The sequence below is a fragment of the Mobula hypostoma genome, chromosome 6 (genome assembly GCF_963921235.1).
Source record: "Mobula hypostoma chromosome 6, sMobHyp1.1, whole genome shotgun sequence".
Lineage (NCBI taxonomy): Eukaryota > Metazoa > Chordata > Chondrichthyes > Myliobatiformes > Myliobatidae > Mobula > Mobula hypostoma.
Genome location: NC_086102.1, coordinates 161,119,287 through 161,136,150, shown reverse-complemented (window position 1 = coordinate 161,136,150; position 16,864 = coordinate 161,119,287). Strand labels below are relative to the sequence as shown.

The 16,864-nt window shown below is 39.7% G+C and overlaps 1 protein-coding gene across 6 annotated transcripts in view; it reads right to left on the bottom strand.

The window, feature by feature from the left end:
• Window positions 1-16,611, bottom strand: part of ccdc141 (coiled-coil domain containing 141) — a 160,406-nt gene extending 143,795 nt beyond the window's left edge. For all 6 annotated transcript variants that reach the window (XR_010018443.1, XM_063052079.1, XM_063052080.1 and 3 more), the window contains exons 1-2: window positions 16,350-16,611; window positions 15,971-16,093 (exon numbers count right to left, since the gene is read on the bottom strand). Coding sequence is in view for 5 of the 6 variants with exons in the window: in XM_063052079.1 (XP_062908149.1) it covers window positions 15,971-16,093; window positions 16,350-16,451 (225 nt within the window). In the remaining variant the exon portion in view is untranslated. The remainder of the gene's footprint in view (window positions 1-15,970; window positions 16,094-16,349) is intronic.
• Between the last annotated feature and the right edge of the window lie 253 nt (window positions 16,612-16,864).

Sequence of the window (16,864 nt, the reverse complement as noted above, 5' to 3'; positions counted from 1 at the left end):
TCCTTTGTAGTTTGTAAATCTTTGGAAATTCGTAAGTCTTTTATAAATTAGAAATCCTCTGCAAGCATTAGTTGTGTGTTAAGAATTTTTTTTAGATTATGAGGACACGCAGTCCTCGTTTATTGTCATTTAGTAATGCATGCATTAAGAAATGATACAATATTCCTCCAGTATGATAACACAGAAACACAGGACAGACCAAGACTGAATAACTAACAAAACCACATAATTATAACATATAGTTACAACAGTGCAACAATACCATAACTTGATGAAGAACAGGCCATGGCACAGTAAAAAAGTTCAAAGTCTCTCGAAAGTCCCACATCTCACGCAGACGGGAGAAGGAAGAAAACTCTCCCTGCCATGCCCGACCACAACCTGACTCTGAGTCGTCCGAAAACTTCGAGCTTCGCTCAGCCCTCCGACACCGAGTACCAAGCACCATCTCTGCCGAACGCTTCAATCTTAGCCTCGATCGCCAGCAGCAGGCAAAGCGGGGGGTTTTGGGGCCTTCCCTCTGGAGATTCTCGATTGCACAGTAGCAGCGGCAGTGAACCGGGCATTTCAGAAATTTCTCCAGATGTTGCTCTGCTTCTCACTTTTGTCTCCATCAAATCAGAATTATGCACGGTATCCTACCTACAAATACGATATCATTTTCTGTACAGCGAGAGCTCAGGGAAATTGGCATCAAATTCCCTGTATGTGTCCACATACTTGGTGATAATAAAGGATTCTGATTCCGATTTGCACCAGAGGGCTGCGCATGCTGTGTCGCGCCGCCATCTTCTCCTCCCACCAAATAAATAAATTTATTTGTTTAAAGTTAAACAGGTATCATTAAAATAAAATAACTGTGTTTAAAAATATCTCTTCCTTGGTAGGGAGGGGTGACCCACCACTCAAGCAGTGGGCATTGGCAACTAAAATCTTACCGGAGACACTAGACAGGGAAGTAAGTTCATCTTTGAAGAGTAGGTGGATGCAGTATAACCTCCCTATAGAGAAGGTACCTGCAGATATGTATATCAGGTAAGGCTTAAAGCCTTTTTCTGAGTTCTGCAGACAGGGAACCCAATGCCATCACAGGCATCCAGCACAGGGGTTTCCAACCCGGGGTCCATGGACCCGCTGCTTAATGGAATTGGTCCATTACATAAAGAAGGTTGGGAAATCCTGATCTAGCACAGCTTTATGGAAAAAAAAAGCAATAGAGGACACTATACAGTTGCAAAGAATGCCACTTCTGTAATTAAACATAAATGTGAATTCCATGCGAATCCCATTTCTTTGGAATTTCGGCATGTCCTAGACCGAAGCTAAAAATCTAACATTAGTAGTTCTCCTTTAAATAAGAACATACTACTCCCACCACGCTTACTCCATAACCCACAGTCCTACTCCAGAAATCCAATCCATCCATCATGATCTGTCGACAACAAAATCTTGCCCTATTTCACCGTTAGTGCAGAATACCCCTGTGGCCAACCCCCTCAACAACAGATATACCGCTTTGGATACAGTGGGGGGAAGATGACCTAACATAGGAAAGTCACAGTGGTCGGGTCTCTGGCACTGAGACTACCTCTGTGACTCTGAAAAGAAGGCGGGCGGAGGTGGCGGAGGGGGAAAGAGGCCCACTGTGGTGATATGGGATTCGCTGGATAGGGGAACAGACAGAAGATTCTGTGGGTGAGAACGCGATTCCCGGATGGTATATTGCCTTCTGGTTGCCAGGGTCCAGAATATCTCGGACAGAGTCCTCAGCATTCTTAAACGGGAGGGTGAACAGCCAGAAATCGTGGTCCATATAGGTACCAATGACATGTGTAGGACGAGTGACAAGGTTCTGCATGGGGAGTTCAGGGAGTTATGTGCTAAGTTAAAGGGCAGGACTTCCAGGGTTGTGATCTCAGGACTGCACCCGTGTCACATGCTACAAGGACAGAACTAGAAAGATTATATAGTTTAATACGTGGCTAAGGAATTGGAGGGGCAACTTAAGTTTTTGGATTATTGGCCTCTCTTCCAGGAAAGGAGGGGCATGTACAGAAGGGATGGTCTGCATCCGAACTGGAGGGGGACTAATATCTTCGAAGGAAGGCCTTTTAATGCTGCATGGTGGGGTTTAAACTAGAGTTGCAAGGGGATGGGAACCAGAGTGCCAGAATAGTTAGTGGAGAGGTTGTGGAGGCAGATGTTGGTAAGATCTCTGACAAAGTTAGGAATCAAAAGGCTGAGCAAGGTGTGACTAGAGCCCTGAGCTGTATATATTTCAATGCAAGTAGTGTCGTAGGAAAGGCAGATGATACTCGTAGTGTTAAAGATGAGGTAGCTAGTTTACATACAAAGGCAATGTGTAGGTGAGGAGAGTCTGTTGACAGAGCAAAATTGCAGTCAACAGGATGAGTTGCAATTTAAAAGGTGGACAAGATTGAAAAGGGTGAATACAGAACCGTAGGTGTTGTATTTGAATGCACGCAGTATACAGAATAAAGTAGGTGAACTTGCAGCATAGTAGCAGATTGGCACATATGATGTTGTAGGCACTGAATCATGGCTGAAAGAAGTTTATAGCTGGGAACCTAATGTCCAAGCTTACATATTGTATCAAAAGGACAGGCAGGAGGGCAGAGGGGGTGGCAGTGCTCTAATGGTAAAAATGGAAACCAGATCATTAGAAAGATTTGACACAGGGTCAGATGGCATTGAGTCAATATGGCTAAGCTAAGAAACTTTAAGGGTAAAAAGACCCTGATGGGATTTGTATACAGAGCCTTAAATCATAGTAACGATGTGGTCTACAAATTACAATGAGAGATAGAAAACACATGGCAAAAGGGCAATGTTACAATAGTCATGGGGGAGTTTCAGTATGCACGTAAATTGGAAAAATCAGGTTGGTGCTGGATTCCAGAAGGGGGAATTTCTAGAATGCCTTTGAGATGGTTTTTCAAAGCAGCACCTAGTTGGAGCCACTAGGGGATCAACTATTCTGGGCTGGGTGTTGTGCAATGAACCAGAATTGATTAGAAAGCTCAAGGTAAAAGAACCCTTAGGGCAAGTGATCATAATTTGATCAAATTTCTTCCTGAAATTTGAGCAGAAGCCAAAGTCAAATGTATCAGTATTATAGTGGAATAAAGGGAATTAGAGGTGAGAGAGGACCTGGCTAAAATTGATTGGAAAAGAACACTGGCAAGGATGATGGCAGAGCAGCAATGGCTGGAATTTCTGGAAGCAATTCAGAAGGCACAGGATATATACATCCCAAAGAGGAAGAAGTATTCTAAAGGCAAGATAGCACAACTGTGGCTAACAAGAGAAGTCAAAGCCAACATAACAGCCTAAGAGAAGGCATATAATAGAGCAAAAATTAATGGGAAGTTAGAGGATTTGGAAGCTTTTAAATACTAACAGAAGCAACTAAAAATGTTATTAAGGTAATGACAGAATACTAAAATAAGCTAGCCAATAATATTAAAGAGGATACCAAAAGTTTCTTCAGATACATAAAATGTAAAAGAGAGGCAAGAATGGATATCAGACCACTGGAAAACATGCCGGAGAGGTAGTAATGGGGGACAAGGAAATGGCGGATGAACTGGATAAGTATTTTGCATCAGTCTTCACTGTGGAAGACACTTGCAGTATGGTGGAAGTTCCAGGTGTCAGTGGTCATGAAGTGTGTGAAGTTACCTTTACTAGGGAGAAGGTTCTTGGGAAACTGAAAGGTCTTAAGGCAGATAAGTCACCTGGACCAGATAGTGTGCACTCCAGGGTACTGAAAGTAGTGGCTGAAGATATTGTGGATGCATTAGTAATGATCTTCCAAGAATCACCAGATTCTGGAATGGTTCCAGAAGACTGGAAAACTGCAAATGTCACTCCACTCTTCAAGAAGGGAGAGAAACAGAAGAACGGAAACTATAGGCCAGTTAGTCTGACATCAGTGGTTGGGAAGTTGTTGGAGTCAATTATTAGGGATGAGGTCTCAGGGTAGTTGGAGGCACATGATAAAATAGACTGTAGTCAGCATGGTTTATTTAAGGGAAAATTTTGCCTGACAAATCTGTTGGAATTCTTTGAAGAAATAACAAGCAGGATAGACAAAGAAGAATTGGTGGATGCTGTGTACTTGGATTTTCAGAAGGCCATTGACAAGCTGCCACACATGAGGCTGCTTCACAAGTTACAAGCCCATGGTGTTACAGGGAAGATTCTAGCATGGATAAAGCAGTGGCTGACTGGCAGGAGGAAAAGAGTGGGAATAAAGGGAGCCTTTTCTGCTTGGCTGCTGGTGACTAGTGGTGTTCCACAGGGGTTTGTGTTGGGACCAATTCTTTTTACAAGAATATATGCCATTGATTTGGATGATGGACTTGATGGCTTTGTTGCAAAGTTTGCAGACAAAATGATAATAGGTAGAGGGGTAGGTAGTTCTGAGGAAGTAGATAGGTTGCAGTAGGACTTAGATTAGGAGAATGTGCAAAGAAATGGCAAACGGAATACAGTGTCAGGAAGTGTATGGTCATGCACTTTGGTAGAAGAAATGATAGAGTCAACTAATTTCCAAATGGAGAGAAAATACAAAAAACTGAGGAGCAAAGGGACTTGGGAGTCCTTGTGCAGGATTCTCTTAAGGTTAATTTGCAGGTTGAGTCTGTGGTGAGGAAAGCAAGTGCAATGTTATGATTCATTTCAAAAGGCCTAGAATATAAAAGCAAGGATACAATGTTGAAACTTTAGAAAGCACTGCCGAGGCCTCACTTGGAGTATTGTGTGCTGATTTGGGACCCTTAACTTATAAAGAATATGCTGAAACTGGATAGGGGTCAAAGGAGGTTCACGAAAATGATTCCAGGACTGAATGGCTTGTTATATGAAGAGCATTTGATGGTTCTGGGCCTGCATTCACTGGAATTCAGAAGAATAAGAGGGTGACCTCATTGAAACCGATCGAATGGTGAAAGGCTTGGATGGAGTGAATGTGGAGAGGATGTTTCCTACGGCAAGAGAGTCTAAGGCCAGAGGACACTGCCTCGGAAAAGAGAGGCATCCCTTGAGAATGGAGATGAGGAGGAATTTCTTTAGCCAGAGTGTGGTGAATCCGTGGAATCTTTGCCACAGGCAGCTGCGGAGGCTAAGTCTTTATGTACATTTAAGGCAGATGTTGATAAATTCTTGATCGGTCAGGGCATGAGGGGACATGGGGAGAAGGCAGAAGATTAAGGCTGAGGGACAAATTGGATCAGCCATGATGAAATGGTGGAGCAGATTCGATGGGCCAAATGGCCTTACTCTGCTTTGCAGTCTTATGGTCCAATAGTCCTATTGCCTCACCTGCTGAGTTACTTCAGTGTTTTTGTGTGTTACTCTGAATTTTCCTGTGGTGGTCCCTTAATCAAGATGCAGGTATATGTTGACCTGCTGTGAGCTAAATGAATAGTGCATTTAGTGGCTGAAATGTTTATAAGACCACAAGACATAGGAGCAAAATCAGGTCATTCGGCCCATCAAGTCTTTCCCACTATTCCATTATGGCTGATTTATTATTTCTCTCAACCCAATTCTCCTGCTTTCTCCTAATGTCCTTTGATGCCCTCACTAATCAAGAACCTATCAAGCTCAGCTTTAAAGATACCTAATGACTTGGCCTCCACAGTCATCAGTTACAATGAATTCGACAGATTCATCACCCTACGGCTAAAGAAATTTCTCATCATCTCTATTGTAAAGGTCATCCTTGTATTCTGAAGCTGTGCCCTTTGGTCCTAGACTTCAGCATTATAGCAAACATCCTTTCCACCTGTCCTCTATCTGGGCCTTTCAGTATTTTAAACACAAGGGACTCAGCAGATGCTGGAACTCCAGAGCAATGAGCAATGCACCCTTTATCAGGACTGGAAAGGAAGTGGGAAGACACCAGGACAAAGAGTTATGGTTTCATTGTGGACTCACAGCTTAATTCGGGGGTTCCCAACTATTTTTATGCCATGGACACCTACCATTAACCAAAGAGGTCCATAGATCTCAGGTTGGGAACCATCGGTTTACGTAAAGATTCAAAGAACTGAATTTCATTCCCACCACAGTAACCTGAGGATTTAATATTAATGACTAACATAAAGGAATAAATATTAAAATAGGTAACATCACCTATAAACCTTAAAAAAAAATTTGTCCATTGCTGAAGGAAATCTGCCAGCCTTAGCTGCTCTGGCCTATATTTGATTCTACACCCAATTGGCTCTTCAGCTGGTTCAGAAATGGTTTGGTAGGTTACCTGGTTCAGTGGTTATTAAGGGATTTATATCCCAATATATAAAAAAAACAGAAGATGTTGGAAATATTCAGTCGGTGTGAAAGGAAAAACAGGATTAGCAGAGCTTCTCTTCCCACAGATATGGTCAAACTGGCTCAGTATTTCATTTATTTTTCTATTTTAGGTTTTCAGCACCTGCAATTTTTTCAAGCACCATTTTATTATTCAGTCAGAGACTTAGCAGTTCAGTGAGTATCTACTCATCAGAAAATGTTAGAAGCAATCAATTACAATACAGAGAAAACAGCAAAAGTTGGAGGAATGGGAAACAAAAGATAAGGCTTGCAGCAGGTTGGAAGGTAGAAGGAAATATGATAAAACAGAAGGGGGTGCTATTGGGACAAATAATGAAAGAAAATATTATTGTGGAGAAGATGTAAACAGGAGCAGCAGAATTGTTATCTGAAATATGTTGAATGCAGAGTCCTGAAGGATATTACACCCTTCAAGGCTTAAATTAAGCTTTGATGGAATTGTATAAGCAAGCCAAAGAAAGAGGGTGAATGGAGAATTAAAATAAGAGGTGACTTGGAGAACTTACCACACTATTTTCAGAATATTAATATCACTTATAAGCACAATTTCATTGAACTGCTATAAATAAATGCAATAAAAAATTCCTTCCCTCTTCCAAAATCGATTTCCCATTGCACAACAACTAGAGGCACAGATCTATAACATAAACATGATGACAGAAGACCAAACCATTACAAGCTAAATATGATGATCACTGCAAATACTTGCATTTCAATAAGACTGATAACGAAAGCTGGGAGCATGAAAGAGTCCAGTGGCAATATTGTGGACTCCAAACTCTGAGCTTGGTAGTTCAAATTTTGAGGGAAAAAAAACTTGAAATAATTGTCATGGTGGATTAAAATAAAATATAGTTTTCTATTAAAGGACACATGTAGAGTCTCCATTTCATTTATTTTAGCTTCTGCCCACAGCTATTTCTTTCTCACATTAAGTATGCCATAACAGAGCTGGAAATGTGCAAGTCTGTCTGCCTGGTAATTTCCTCTGCTGACAGAATTGATGATTAATTAGAACAATCTCACATTTCATGTAACAAGGGTAAGTTTTTAGTCTCAAGCCTTAAATTAATATTTGCTCCATGCACTAGGCCAGTTTTTAATTCACTCAAGGGATGGATTTTCTTCTAGAAGCTGTCATTGTGATAACCTCCAATAAGTATAGGATGATTCATCATGAATCATGATTTCTACAAGATACAATTTGTATTAAACTTGACAAAAGTTATGATACATAAATTAAAGGGTATTCATTCACAACCAGAAAATGTAGACTTTAATTTTGATGTTCTTACAACTCTTAAATCACACAAAATTATCATTTCAAAACTATCTTTCAAACAAATGGTTCAGTCCTTAGCATTGAAGATGAAAAATCCAGGGTTAATTGCAAATTCTGTGCAGAGCTTTTGCATCATTTTACAGTTAAAAACACCATTTTTAATCATAAAATTAATTTAGGTGAAAAAAACCCATTTGGCCCTACCCAGTTTATCCATATGAAAGGAAACTCTCATGTTCATTCGCTTTTGACTGCTATCTACTTAAAAAGTCAGTTGAATAAACTTCGAACATTTCAATAAAATATTCTGGATACAAATCATTAACTTATTTACAACACAGAAGGTGGCATATGGCCCATCAAATTCATGCAGTTTCCCAGTAGGAGAATCCTATTGGTCCCAATCCCCCTTCACTTATGCACCTGTAGTCACACATGCCCATGAACTCCCTTTTGATTCATACAGTAGCCAATTAACATACCAACACTTCATTTGGAAGTGAAAGGAAAATGGGACACCTGGAGGAAACTTCGTAAGATCATAAGGTCTAGGAGCAGCAGTAGGCTATTTGGCCCATTGAATCCTCTCCACCATTCCATCATGCCTGATTATTATCCCCCTCAACCCCATTCTCCCTATAACCTTTGATGTCCTTACTAATCAACCTCTATTTTAAATATACCCAATGACTTGGTCTCCACAGCCTTCTGTAGCAATTAATTTACCAGATTAACTAACCTCTGGATAAATAATTTCCTCCTCATCTTTGTTCTAAAGGGACATCCTTCTATTCTGAGGTGGTGTCCTCTAGTCCTAGAATCTCTCACAACTGGAAACATCCTCTCTACATCCACTCTATCTGGATCTTTTGATACTCAATTGGTTTTAATGAGATCCCCTTAAACTCAAATGAGTACAGGCTTAATGCCATAAACGCTCCTCATATGTTTACCCTTTCATTCCTTTGATCATCCTAATGAACCTCCTTTAGTCCCTCTGCAATGCTAGCACATCCTTTCTTAGATAAGGGATCCAAAACTGCTCACAATACTCCAGTGCCTTATAAAGCCTCATCATTACATCCTTGCTTTTATATTCTAGTCCTCTCAAAATGAATGCTGACATTGCATTTGCCTTCCTCACTACTGACTCAACCTGCAAGTTAACCTTTAGGGAATTCTGATCGAGGTCTCCCAAGTTCAATTGCACCTCTGATTTCTGATCTGCTCCCTTTTCAGAAATCTGGATAATTGACCAATCAAGCAGCTAGCCCAATTAGCCAAAGATAGCCGGTTTCATGGAAATAGTTAAAAAGGTATAAAAAGGCAAACGACCATTTTACTAATTAACAAGTTATGTACACACAAGAGAAAATCTACAGATGCTGGAAATCCAAGCAACACACTCAAAATGTCCCGTCAAAGGGTCTTGGCCTAAAACATCGACTGTACTCCTTTTCCATAGATGCTGCCTGGCCTGCTGAGTTCCTCCAGCATTTTGTGTGTGTTGCTAAAAATTATGTATTTAAATTAACTACAGAATAAATTAGAACACTACCAAAACTACTACAGTACTATAAAACCGTGTATTAGTTCCTAACAGTTATTGACAGAGGAATTAATTCAGTATTTGAAGACATGTTCTTTTGATTGACTGTAAATTAATAAAATTAGTGCAGACACCTAGTGCAGATGACAGACTATATTCAAACAGTTCTTTCAACAATTGTATCCTACAAATCTTCACTTTAATTGTAACATTCAAGATGATTGTCGATACCTTCAAATTCTTTGCAGTTGCTAACTTGTTGAAGTAGCAGAATCATTTATTTTCACTCCCAGCCGTTTCTGGCAACTCCAAGCCTGAATGCTTGAAACCGCAGTGAGCGAAACAGTTCTGAGTTGTCCTACAGTTTATTACTCACTGTCACTGCTTCCTGAACACAAACACGCAAGTAGCGTTATTTAAAAACTGTTCACTTCAAGCACAGTGTAGTGCCTAATGGCCATATGACATGCAGGTGATTGATACTGGTTAGAAGCAGTCACCTGCCCCCAATTAAGTGGTATAACATTCCAAATAAATGAAGGAAATGCCGGCTATCTTCTTGATTTGTTTTTGTTCTTTAAGAATTGTCTCAAATAAGCAGCTGCCCCTGACTAATCAAAGGCCCTATTAACCAGAATCCACTGCAGTCTATTCCTTTATTACTTCTACCTTTATTACTCCTACACTGTATTCCATCTATCACTTCTTTGCCCAGTCTCCAAATACGTCCAAGTCCTTCTTCAAATTCCGTACCTCCTCAACACTACCTGCCCCTCCACCTATCTTTGCATTGTCCCCAAGCTTGGCCACAAAGTCATCAGTTCCATACAGAGAGCACCCAGAGCTAGAGGCAGCAGCCCCACCCATTATCCGGCCCACCCTGCTGCCATTCTGTGTTTCAGTGTGTTCTGACCTGCTGGCCAAGCAAGCCTGATTGCAGGGATTTAAATGAGATTACCGTGAATATTAAGGACAAGTATTGGGCCTGTGGCAGGAATATCCAGGCTAATATCCTGAAAATTGCAAGTGCAGGTAATTATTTTGGGTACAATAATTATGGAGCTTAGAATGCAGGAATACAGGAAAAAATTAAAAAATAAATTCAGCTATATAAAAATACTGCCTTCAAAAGGCATGAAGGGTTGTAAATACAGTGCAGATCAGACAGCATCTATATTGCTTTAGTCTCTCCCATAAAGAAAAGACATAGAATACTATTTTTAAAAGTTTTTTACGCAGAGAGTGGTGAGTGCATGGGATGGGCTGCTGGCGACGGTGGTGGAGACGGATACAATTGGGTCTTTTAAGAGGTTCCTGGATAGGTACATGGAGCTTAGAAAAATAGAGGGCTATGGGTAACCCGAGGTAATTTCTAAAGTAAGTGCATGTTCGGCACAGCATTGTGGGTTGAAGGGCCTGTATTGTGCTGCAGGGTTTCTATGTTCTAATACTGTGAGTAATGCAAATGTTGTAAAGAGGAAAATGAATACAGAGCCAGCCACTAGGATTATCATTTCTTTTTTTCAGCATGAGGCAAAAATATTTATTTCTTCATGTTAGGATGTCACTGTGGAAGATCATAAACTTAAAATTACTGATGAGAAAATACCATGTAGGATTATTCTTTTTATGAGTGATTTTTAATTATTTCTTTGCTGCGAGGTGCATCAGAGACAGTTGCATTTCTGTAGTTTAAGAGAACAGGCTAATACTTGAAATAAAGACAAATAGGTTATGTAGAAAGTGAGAGAAAATGGGTAATAATATCAATTTTATGAGTGAGTTAATATTTGTTTAGGAGTGAATTTGGCATTACAACTGGTAACAGTGAAAGAGAAACCCAACACTCTATTGTCCTGTATTTCAGCATTTGCCAACACTGAAACTTCATTAAAAGGTTAGTAATAAGAAAATAGTCAACATTAGAATATATACAGTACTGTGTAAAAGTCTTAGGCTCATATATATAGCTAGGGTGCCTAAGACCTTTGCACAATACTGTGTTTATGAATGTGGAGCACAAAGTGAGTTTGTAAATCTGGCAGGAGCAAAGGATGTTGGGAATGATGAGGGTGTGGGATAGGTGGCGGCAGAGAGGAGTGCCAGGGACAGGGCGGGGGGTGGGTGGTGGTGCAGTTGCAGGCACATCCAGTCCTGAGACACCAGGCAAGGTCATTTGATCCTCTGGTGCTTCCTGCTCCCTCCCCTATCCCTTCCCCTTTCATCCTCCCTGTCCCCTTCCCACTCTCAGTCCACAATAGAGACTCATATCAGAATCAGGTTTATCATCACTCACAAGTGTCATATATATATGTGCCCAAGACTTTTGCACGGTACTGTATATTTATTTTTTTCTGTTTATGCCTTTGTCTCTAGCAAATAGTCATTAATTAATTTATAATTACAAATCAAGGATTTATCTGAATAGTTTAAGAGAAATAACTCCCATTCATCTATTAATAACAGCAATTTCATGGCCAGGTTTTTGTTCTTAAAAGCCAATGCGGTTTCTTTCACTTAAAATATTGTTTCTACATATAGATTTGCTTTTACAGCTTTTTTTGATGAACAAAGCCCTTTTCTTTATATGACCAAATAAAAAGAGAAGTCAGTGAAACCTTAAATATTATGCTCTTTGCTATTATAGGGGTCAGCTCAAGATAAAACTTGAACTGACACCAGAAACTTGTTTGTGCTCAGCTCACACTTGCCTGCGTTTCCTTGGCCGACACTGTGGTGCCAACAGGTCTTAGTCTAAGAACTGAACTAGAAGCAATGACTTTCTTTGACTTAACTGTGCTTTATTTTCCAATAAAACAATTAGTCAATAAGATATATGAAATTTCAAAAAGGTTAAATATAATTGCATATAAAATTACTGGTTAAATCATTGTATCATAATAATGTCCCTAGACTAAATTCTGATCAAAAATGATAGCCTTAAGTTGTTTTAAATCTGCCACATTGTGCTTTGCAGAAAATAAAATACATGTTTCTTCTACGTAGCTTATTTCAGTTTTAATCATTGGTGATTTGAGGTCTGGTACCTGTGAGAAAGTATTACCTGCTTTTTTTTTGCTTGGATAAAAGAAAAATAATTTAACTGACCTGATTGGAGGGTAGTCCTGTAACAATAGAGTTTGATAACGAGCGAAAAGAAGATTGGAGAAAATACATTCTACCTAGTGAATTTTTGCAAAAATAGATTTTAACATTATGGAATGGATTATTTTTGTAATTTGGGCAAGTATTGAATCCAGGTAGGCTGGACACCACACAGCCATAAATGCAGAAATGTTTCACCTCCATTTTGCCCCAGTGGTCTGTGGCCAAATCTAACTGCAGAAAACCACTGTGCACCAATATGAATGTTGTGCTTAAGCAAGCACAGAATTACAAGCCAAGCAAAAAACAGTTTCTGAAAAGCTAGATCTTTAAATCTATTTACAATATACAATCAATTTTTTGGGATTAAATAGATTAAATATCATAGTGCTGAAGGATGAGATTGGGCAGAATTTGCTGAGTGCATCCAGGGACGTTTTCTGAGGCAATTTGTAGTTGGCCACACTTGAAAAGGGGCAACACTTGACCTCCTCTTAGGAAATGAGGTTGGACAAATGGCTGACATGTCACTGGTGCAGCACTGCCGGACTAATTCCATTAGTTTTAAGATATTTATGGGAAAAGGAAGGGCTGGTCCACAAATTAGAAGTCCTAAATTGGAGAAGGGCTGATTTTGATGGTGTGAGACAGGAAATTGCAAATGTTGATTATGAGAGGTCTTTAGCAGGTCTAATATGTGGAAAGCTTTTAAAATTGAGATAGGAAAAGTTCAGGGTCAGCATGTTCCTGTTGGAGTGAAGGCCAATGCTGGCAGGATTAGGGAGATAAGAAATTCTGAAGCTCTAATAGGGGAAGAGAAAGAGGCACTGTGTCTGGTATAGGAAGCTGAGAATAAAGTACTAAAAACAAAGTAGGAGTACACTTTAAAAACAAATTAGGAAAGCAACTAGGGCACAAGATATATCTATGGAAGATAAGGTAAAGGTGCATCCTAAAAGATACTCTAAATATATTAAAATCAAATGCTAACTGGTAAGAGAGTAGTCTTCCATTAAGGATCGGTGTGGCAGTCTATGTGTGGAGGTATGGAAGAATGGATGAGGTCTTAAATTAATATTTGACATCTGAACTTACCATGGAAGCTGCTGACTTCAGAGGAGAGAACAGTGATACCCTGAAGCATATTGACATCACAATGAAGGAGTTGTTGAAGTGCATGAAGATTGATAAATCCCTAGGCCCTAACTGGGTGTGTTCTAAGGCAATGTGGTAAACGGGAGGAGATTGCTGGGGTCCAGTCACAGATTTTTGTATCTTTATTAGCTTTGGTGAGGTACCTGAAGTTTGCTAATATTTATCAGGGATGGCTAATACTTAAGAAGGACATCAGGATAAGCCAAGAAACTGCAGGTCAGTGACACTTACATCAGTGATGAGGATATTATTGGAGGGAATTCTGAGGGACGGGATTTATTTGCACAGGCTTATTCGGGATAGTCAGCATGACTTTTCCAAGAAAGATCATGACTCACAGATTTGACACAGTTTTTTGAGAAGGCAACCACAAGGAATGACAAGGGCAAGGTGGTGGACATTGTCAACATGGATTTCAGCGGTTTTTGACAAGGTTCTGTATGGTAAGCCAGAATACATGAGATCCAGACAAGTGTAAAATTAGGTACAGTCAACGTTCTGGGCTGAGACTCTTCGTGATGAAGGGTCTCGGTCCGAAACGGCGAATGTACCTCTTCCTATAGATGCTGCCTGGCCTGCTGCGTTCACCAGCATTTTTTGTGTGTGTTGCTTGAAATTCCAGCATCTGCAGATTTCCTTGTGTAAGTGTAAAATTATACATTTTGTTAAGTTAAACCAGGCAAGAACATAGACAATGAAAGAAAGTACCCTGGGGAGTGTCAGTGAACAATAAGACCTTAAGGTAAGTATAGTTCCCTGAATATGGAGATATAGTGGTCAGCAGCAGGTTCCAAACTTACTGCTTCAGGGAACATTCAGACCACTCCAATCCTCCTTTAGTGGTATCAAGTGTCGATATTTCAGTATGTGATCAGTTGTGAGTTACTTGTACTTCTCAGTGACCTCTGAAGTAAGAACCCACTCACTTTTTTAACACACGGTACTATGACAAGATTTTACTGAAGAAGATTGGTGATACTAAGATTGATGGAGGGGCAGGTAGTGTTGAGGAAATAGGTAGACTGCAGAAGGACTTAGCCAAATTAGGAGAATGGGCAAGAAAGTGGCAAAAGAAATACAATGTTGAAAAATGCATGGTCATGCACTTTGGTAGTAGAAATTTAATGTGCAGACTATTTTCTAAATGGGGAGAAAATCCAAAAATTGGAGATGCAAAGGGACCTGGGAGTCCTTGTGCAGAACACCCAAAAGGTTAACTTGCAGGTTGAGTCAGTGATGAGGAAGGCAAATGCAATGTTAGCATTCATTTCAAGAGGTCTAGAATACAAGAGCAAGGATGTGATACTGGGGCTTTACGAGGCACTGGTGATGCCTCATCTTGAGTATTGCAAACAGCTTTGGGCTCCTCATCTAAGAAAGATGTGCTGGCATTGGAGAGGCTTCAGAGGAGGTTCACAGGGATGATTCCGGGAATGAAAGGGTTATCATACAAGGAACATTAGATAGCTCTGGGACTGTACTCGCTGGAATTTATAAGGATGAGGGGGGAATCTCATTGAAACTTTTCAATGTGGATGTGGAAAGAATGATTCCCATGGTGGGGGAGTCTAAAACAAGTGGGAGCAGCCTCAGGATAGAGGAGTGATCATTTAAACAGAGATGCAGAGAAACTTCTTTAGCCAGAGAGTGGTGTATTTGTGGAATTTATTACCACAGGCAGCTGTGGAGGCCAGGATGTTGGGTATTTAAGAAAGAAATTAATAGGTTCTTGATTGGGCACGGCATCAAAGGACTTGGGGAACAGGCCAGGAGTGGGGCTGAGGAGGGAAAGAAAGAATCAGGCATGATTGAAATGCAGAGCAGACTTGATGGGCCAAATGACCTATTTCTGCTCCTCCGTTTCATGGTCTTAAGATGGGTTCAGCAACAAAGCCCAGCAATGCAGCAAGAACTTCAGTCCCAAGAATAGGAAACACACTATTTGTCCTTCTCCTGACTTCTTATGCTTGCATGTTAACCTGCTGCATTCTAGTCAAGATTCCTCTGTAAATTGTAACTGTTAACTTCTCACCATTTAAAATATTTGATGTTTTTTTCTTCTTATAAATTTAAACAACTTTACAATTTCCTATATTGTAAAAGTCCACCAACTGCTTATTCGTATGTTGAAGCTGGCAAGGTTCTTTTATAAACTCTTTGCATCAAGAACAAAATTGCCTGCCTGATCCATTTTGATGTAGTGCTCTCCCACTAACCTTACCAATTCCAAATGGATTAATTCTAATGGAACCAGTGTGATAATAGCCTCCAGATTTTTCCTTCCTAAATCTGTACTTGTAGCAAATCAATGGTGCAACCAAATGAGTAGCTCTTTCCTACAGTTTTATTTTCTCTCATTCAATCTCATGAACATGTACTTTTCTGTGCCAACAATGAATAAAGATTTGGTAATGTCAAGCTCTAGGTGGAAAATAAAATATGTAGATTAATCTCTCTGCCTGAGTGATATGAACACTACCAATTAATGATTGTCTGGGCATTTTATGCCCCCTTACCTTCAGTTTAACGAGAAGGATCTCATGTTCATTCAGTAGTTTCTTGGTTTCATCCAGATTACTGCCAATCTCGAGTAGATTTGGTTTTGATTCAACAAGCTGAAGTTCCACACACATCCCAGACTGAAATACAAAGAGTAATTATTTAACATGAAATCACGATGACCATGACTTTTACTTTAAATTGTTGTTTTATATTTTATCAAATTGTAAGTAACACTTGCAAAATGCTATAAGATTTGAAGTTTTAGAAAGCCACTTAATACAGAAACATGCAGAATTTTAAGTGAATGATCTGCCAAATTTAACAAAGTTACCTATATCAAAGAACAATAAAAACACAGCGCAGTTAACCATAAAGAGAGAAAAAGCAACTTGCCTTTAGTATAGCTACAACAATTCTTGAGTCTCCTATTTGGACAGCTACTGTACTAACAGTCGTTGCTGAAGGTCGACCTCCAAAATTACTTTCACTAGACATACCTGCAACTTCACAATTCAAATAGCGGATAGATAAATCCAACAAACAGAATTTTTCAAGTAAGTGTAAATAAGGTGTTAAGTAACATTTAAACAATTAAGTTGAATGTTCATTACGGTACAGTATATGTATTCAGAAAAAAGGCTCGGCTAATACTGGTTAAGGTTCCACAGCAGAGAACAGCTAGTTTAAAAATAGAGTAAGACAGCATGTGTTGTATCACTGCTTTAGAAAGCTGACACATCTCTATTTTGACAGCAATAATCTGTCAGTTCTGTTCCTTTATCAACAGAGAAACAACGAATGTGGTCCTCACAAAATAAAGTGACCTTGGAAGACCGAATGGAAACAATAACAACTTGAAAAAAGTTATTTTGTCCCGCAGTAAGAGCTGTAAACATAAAGTTGACTCA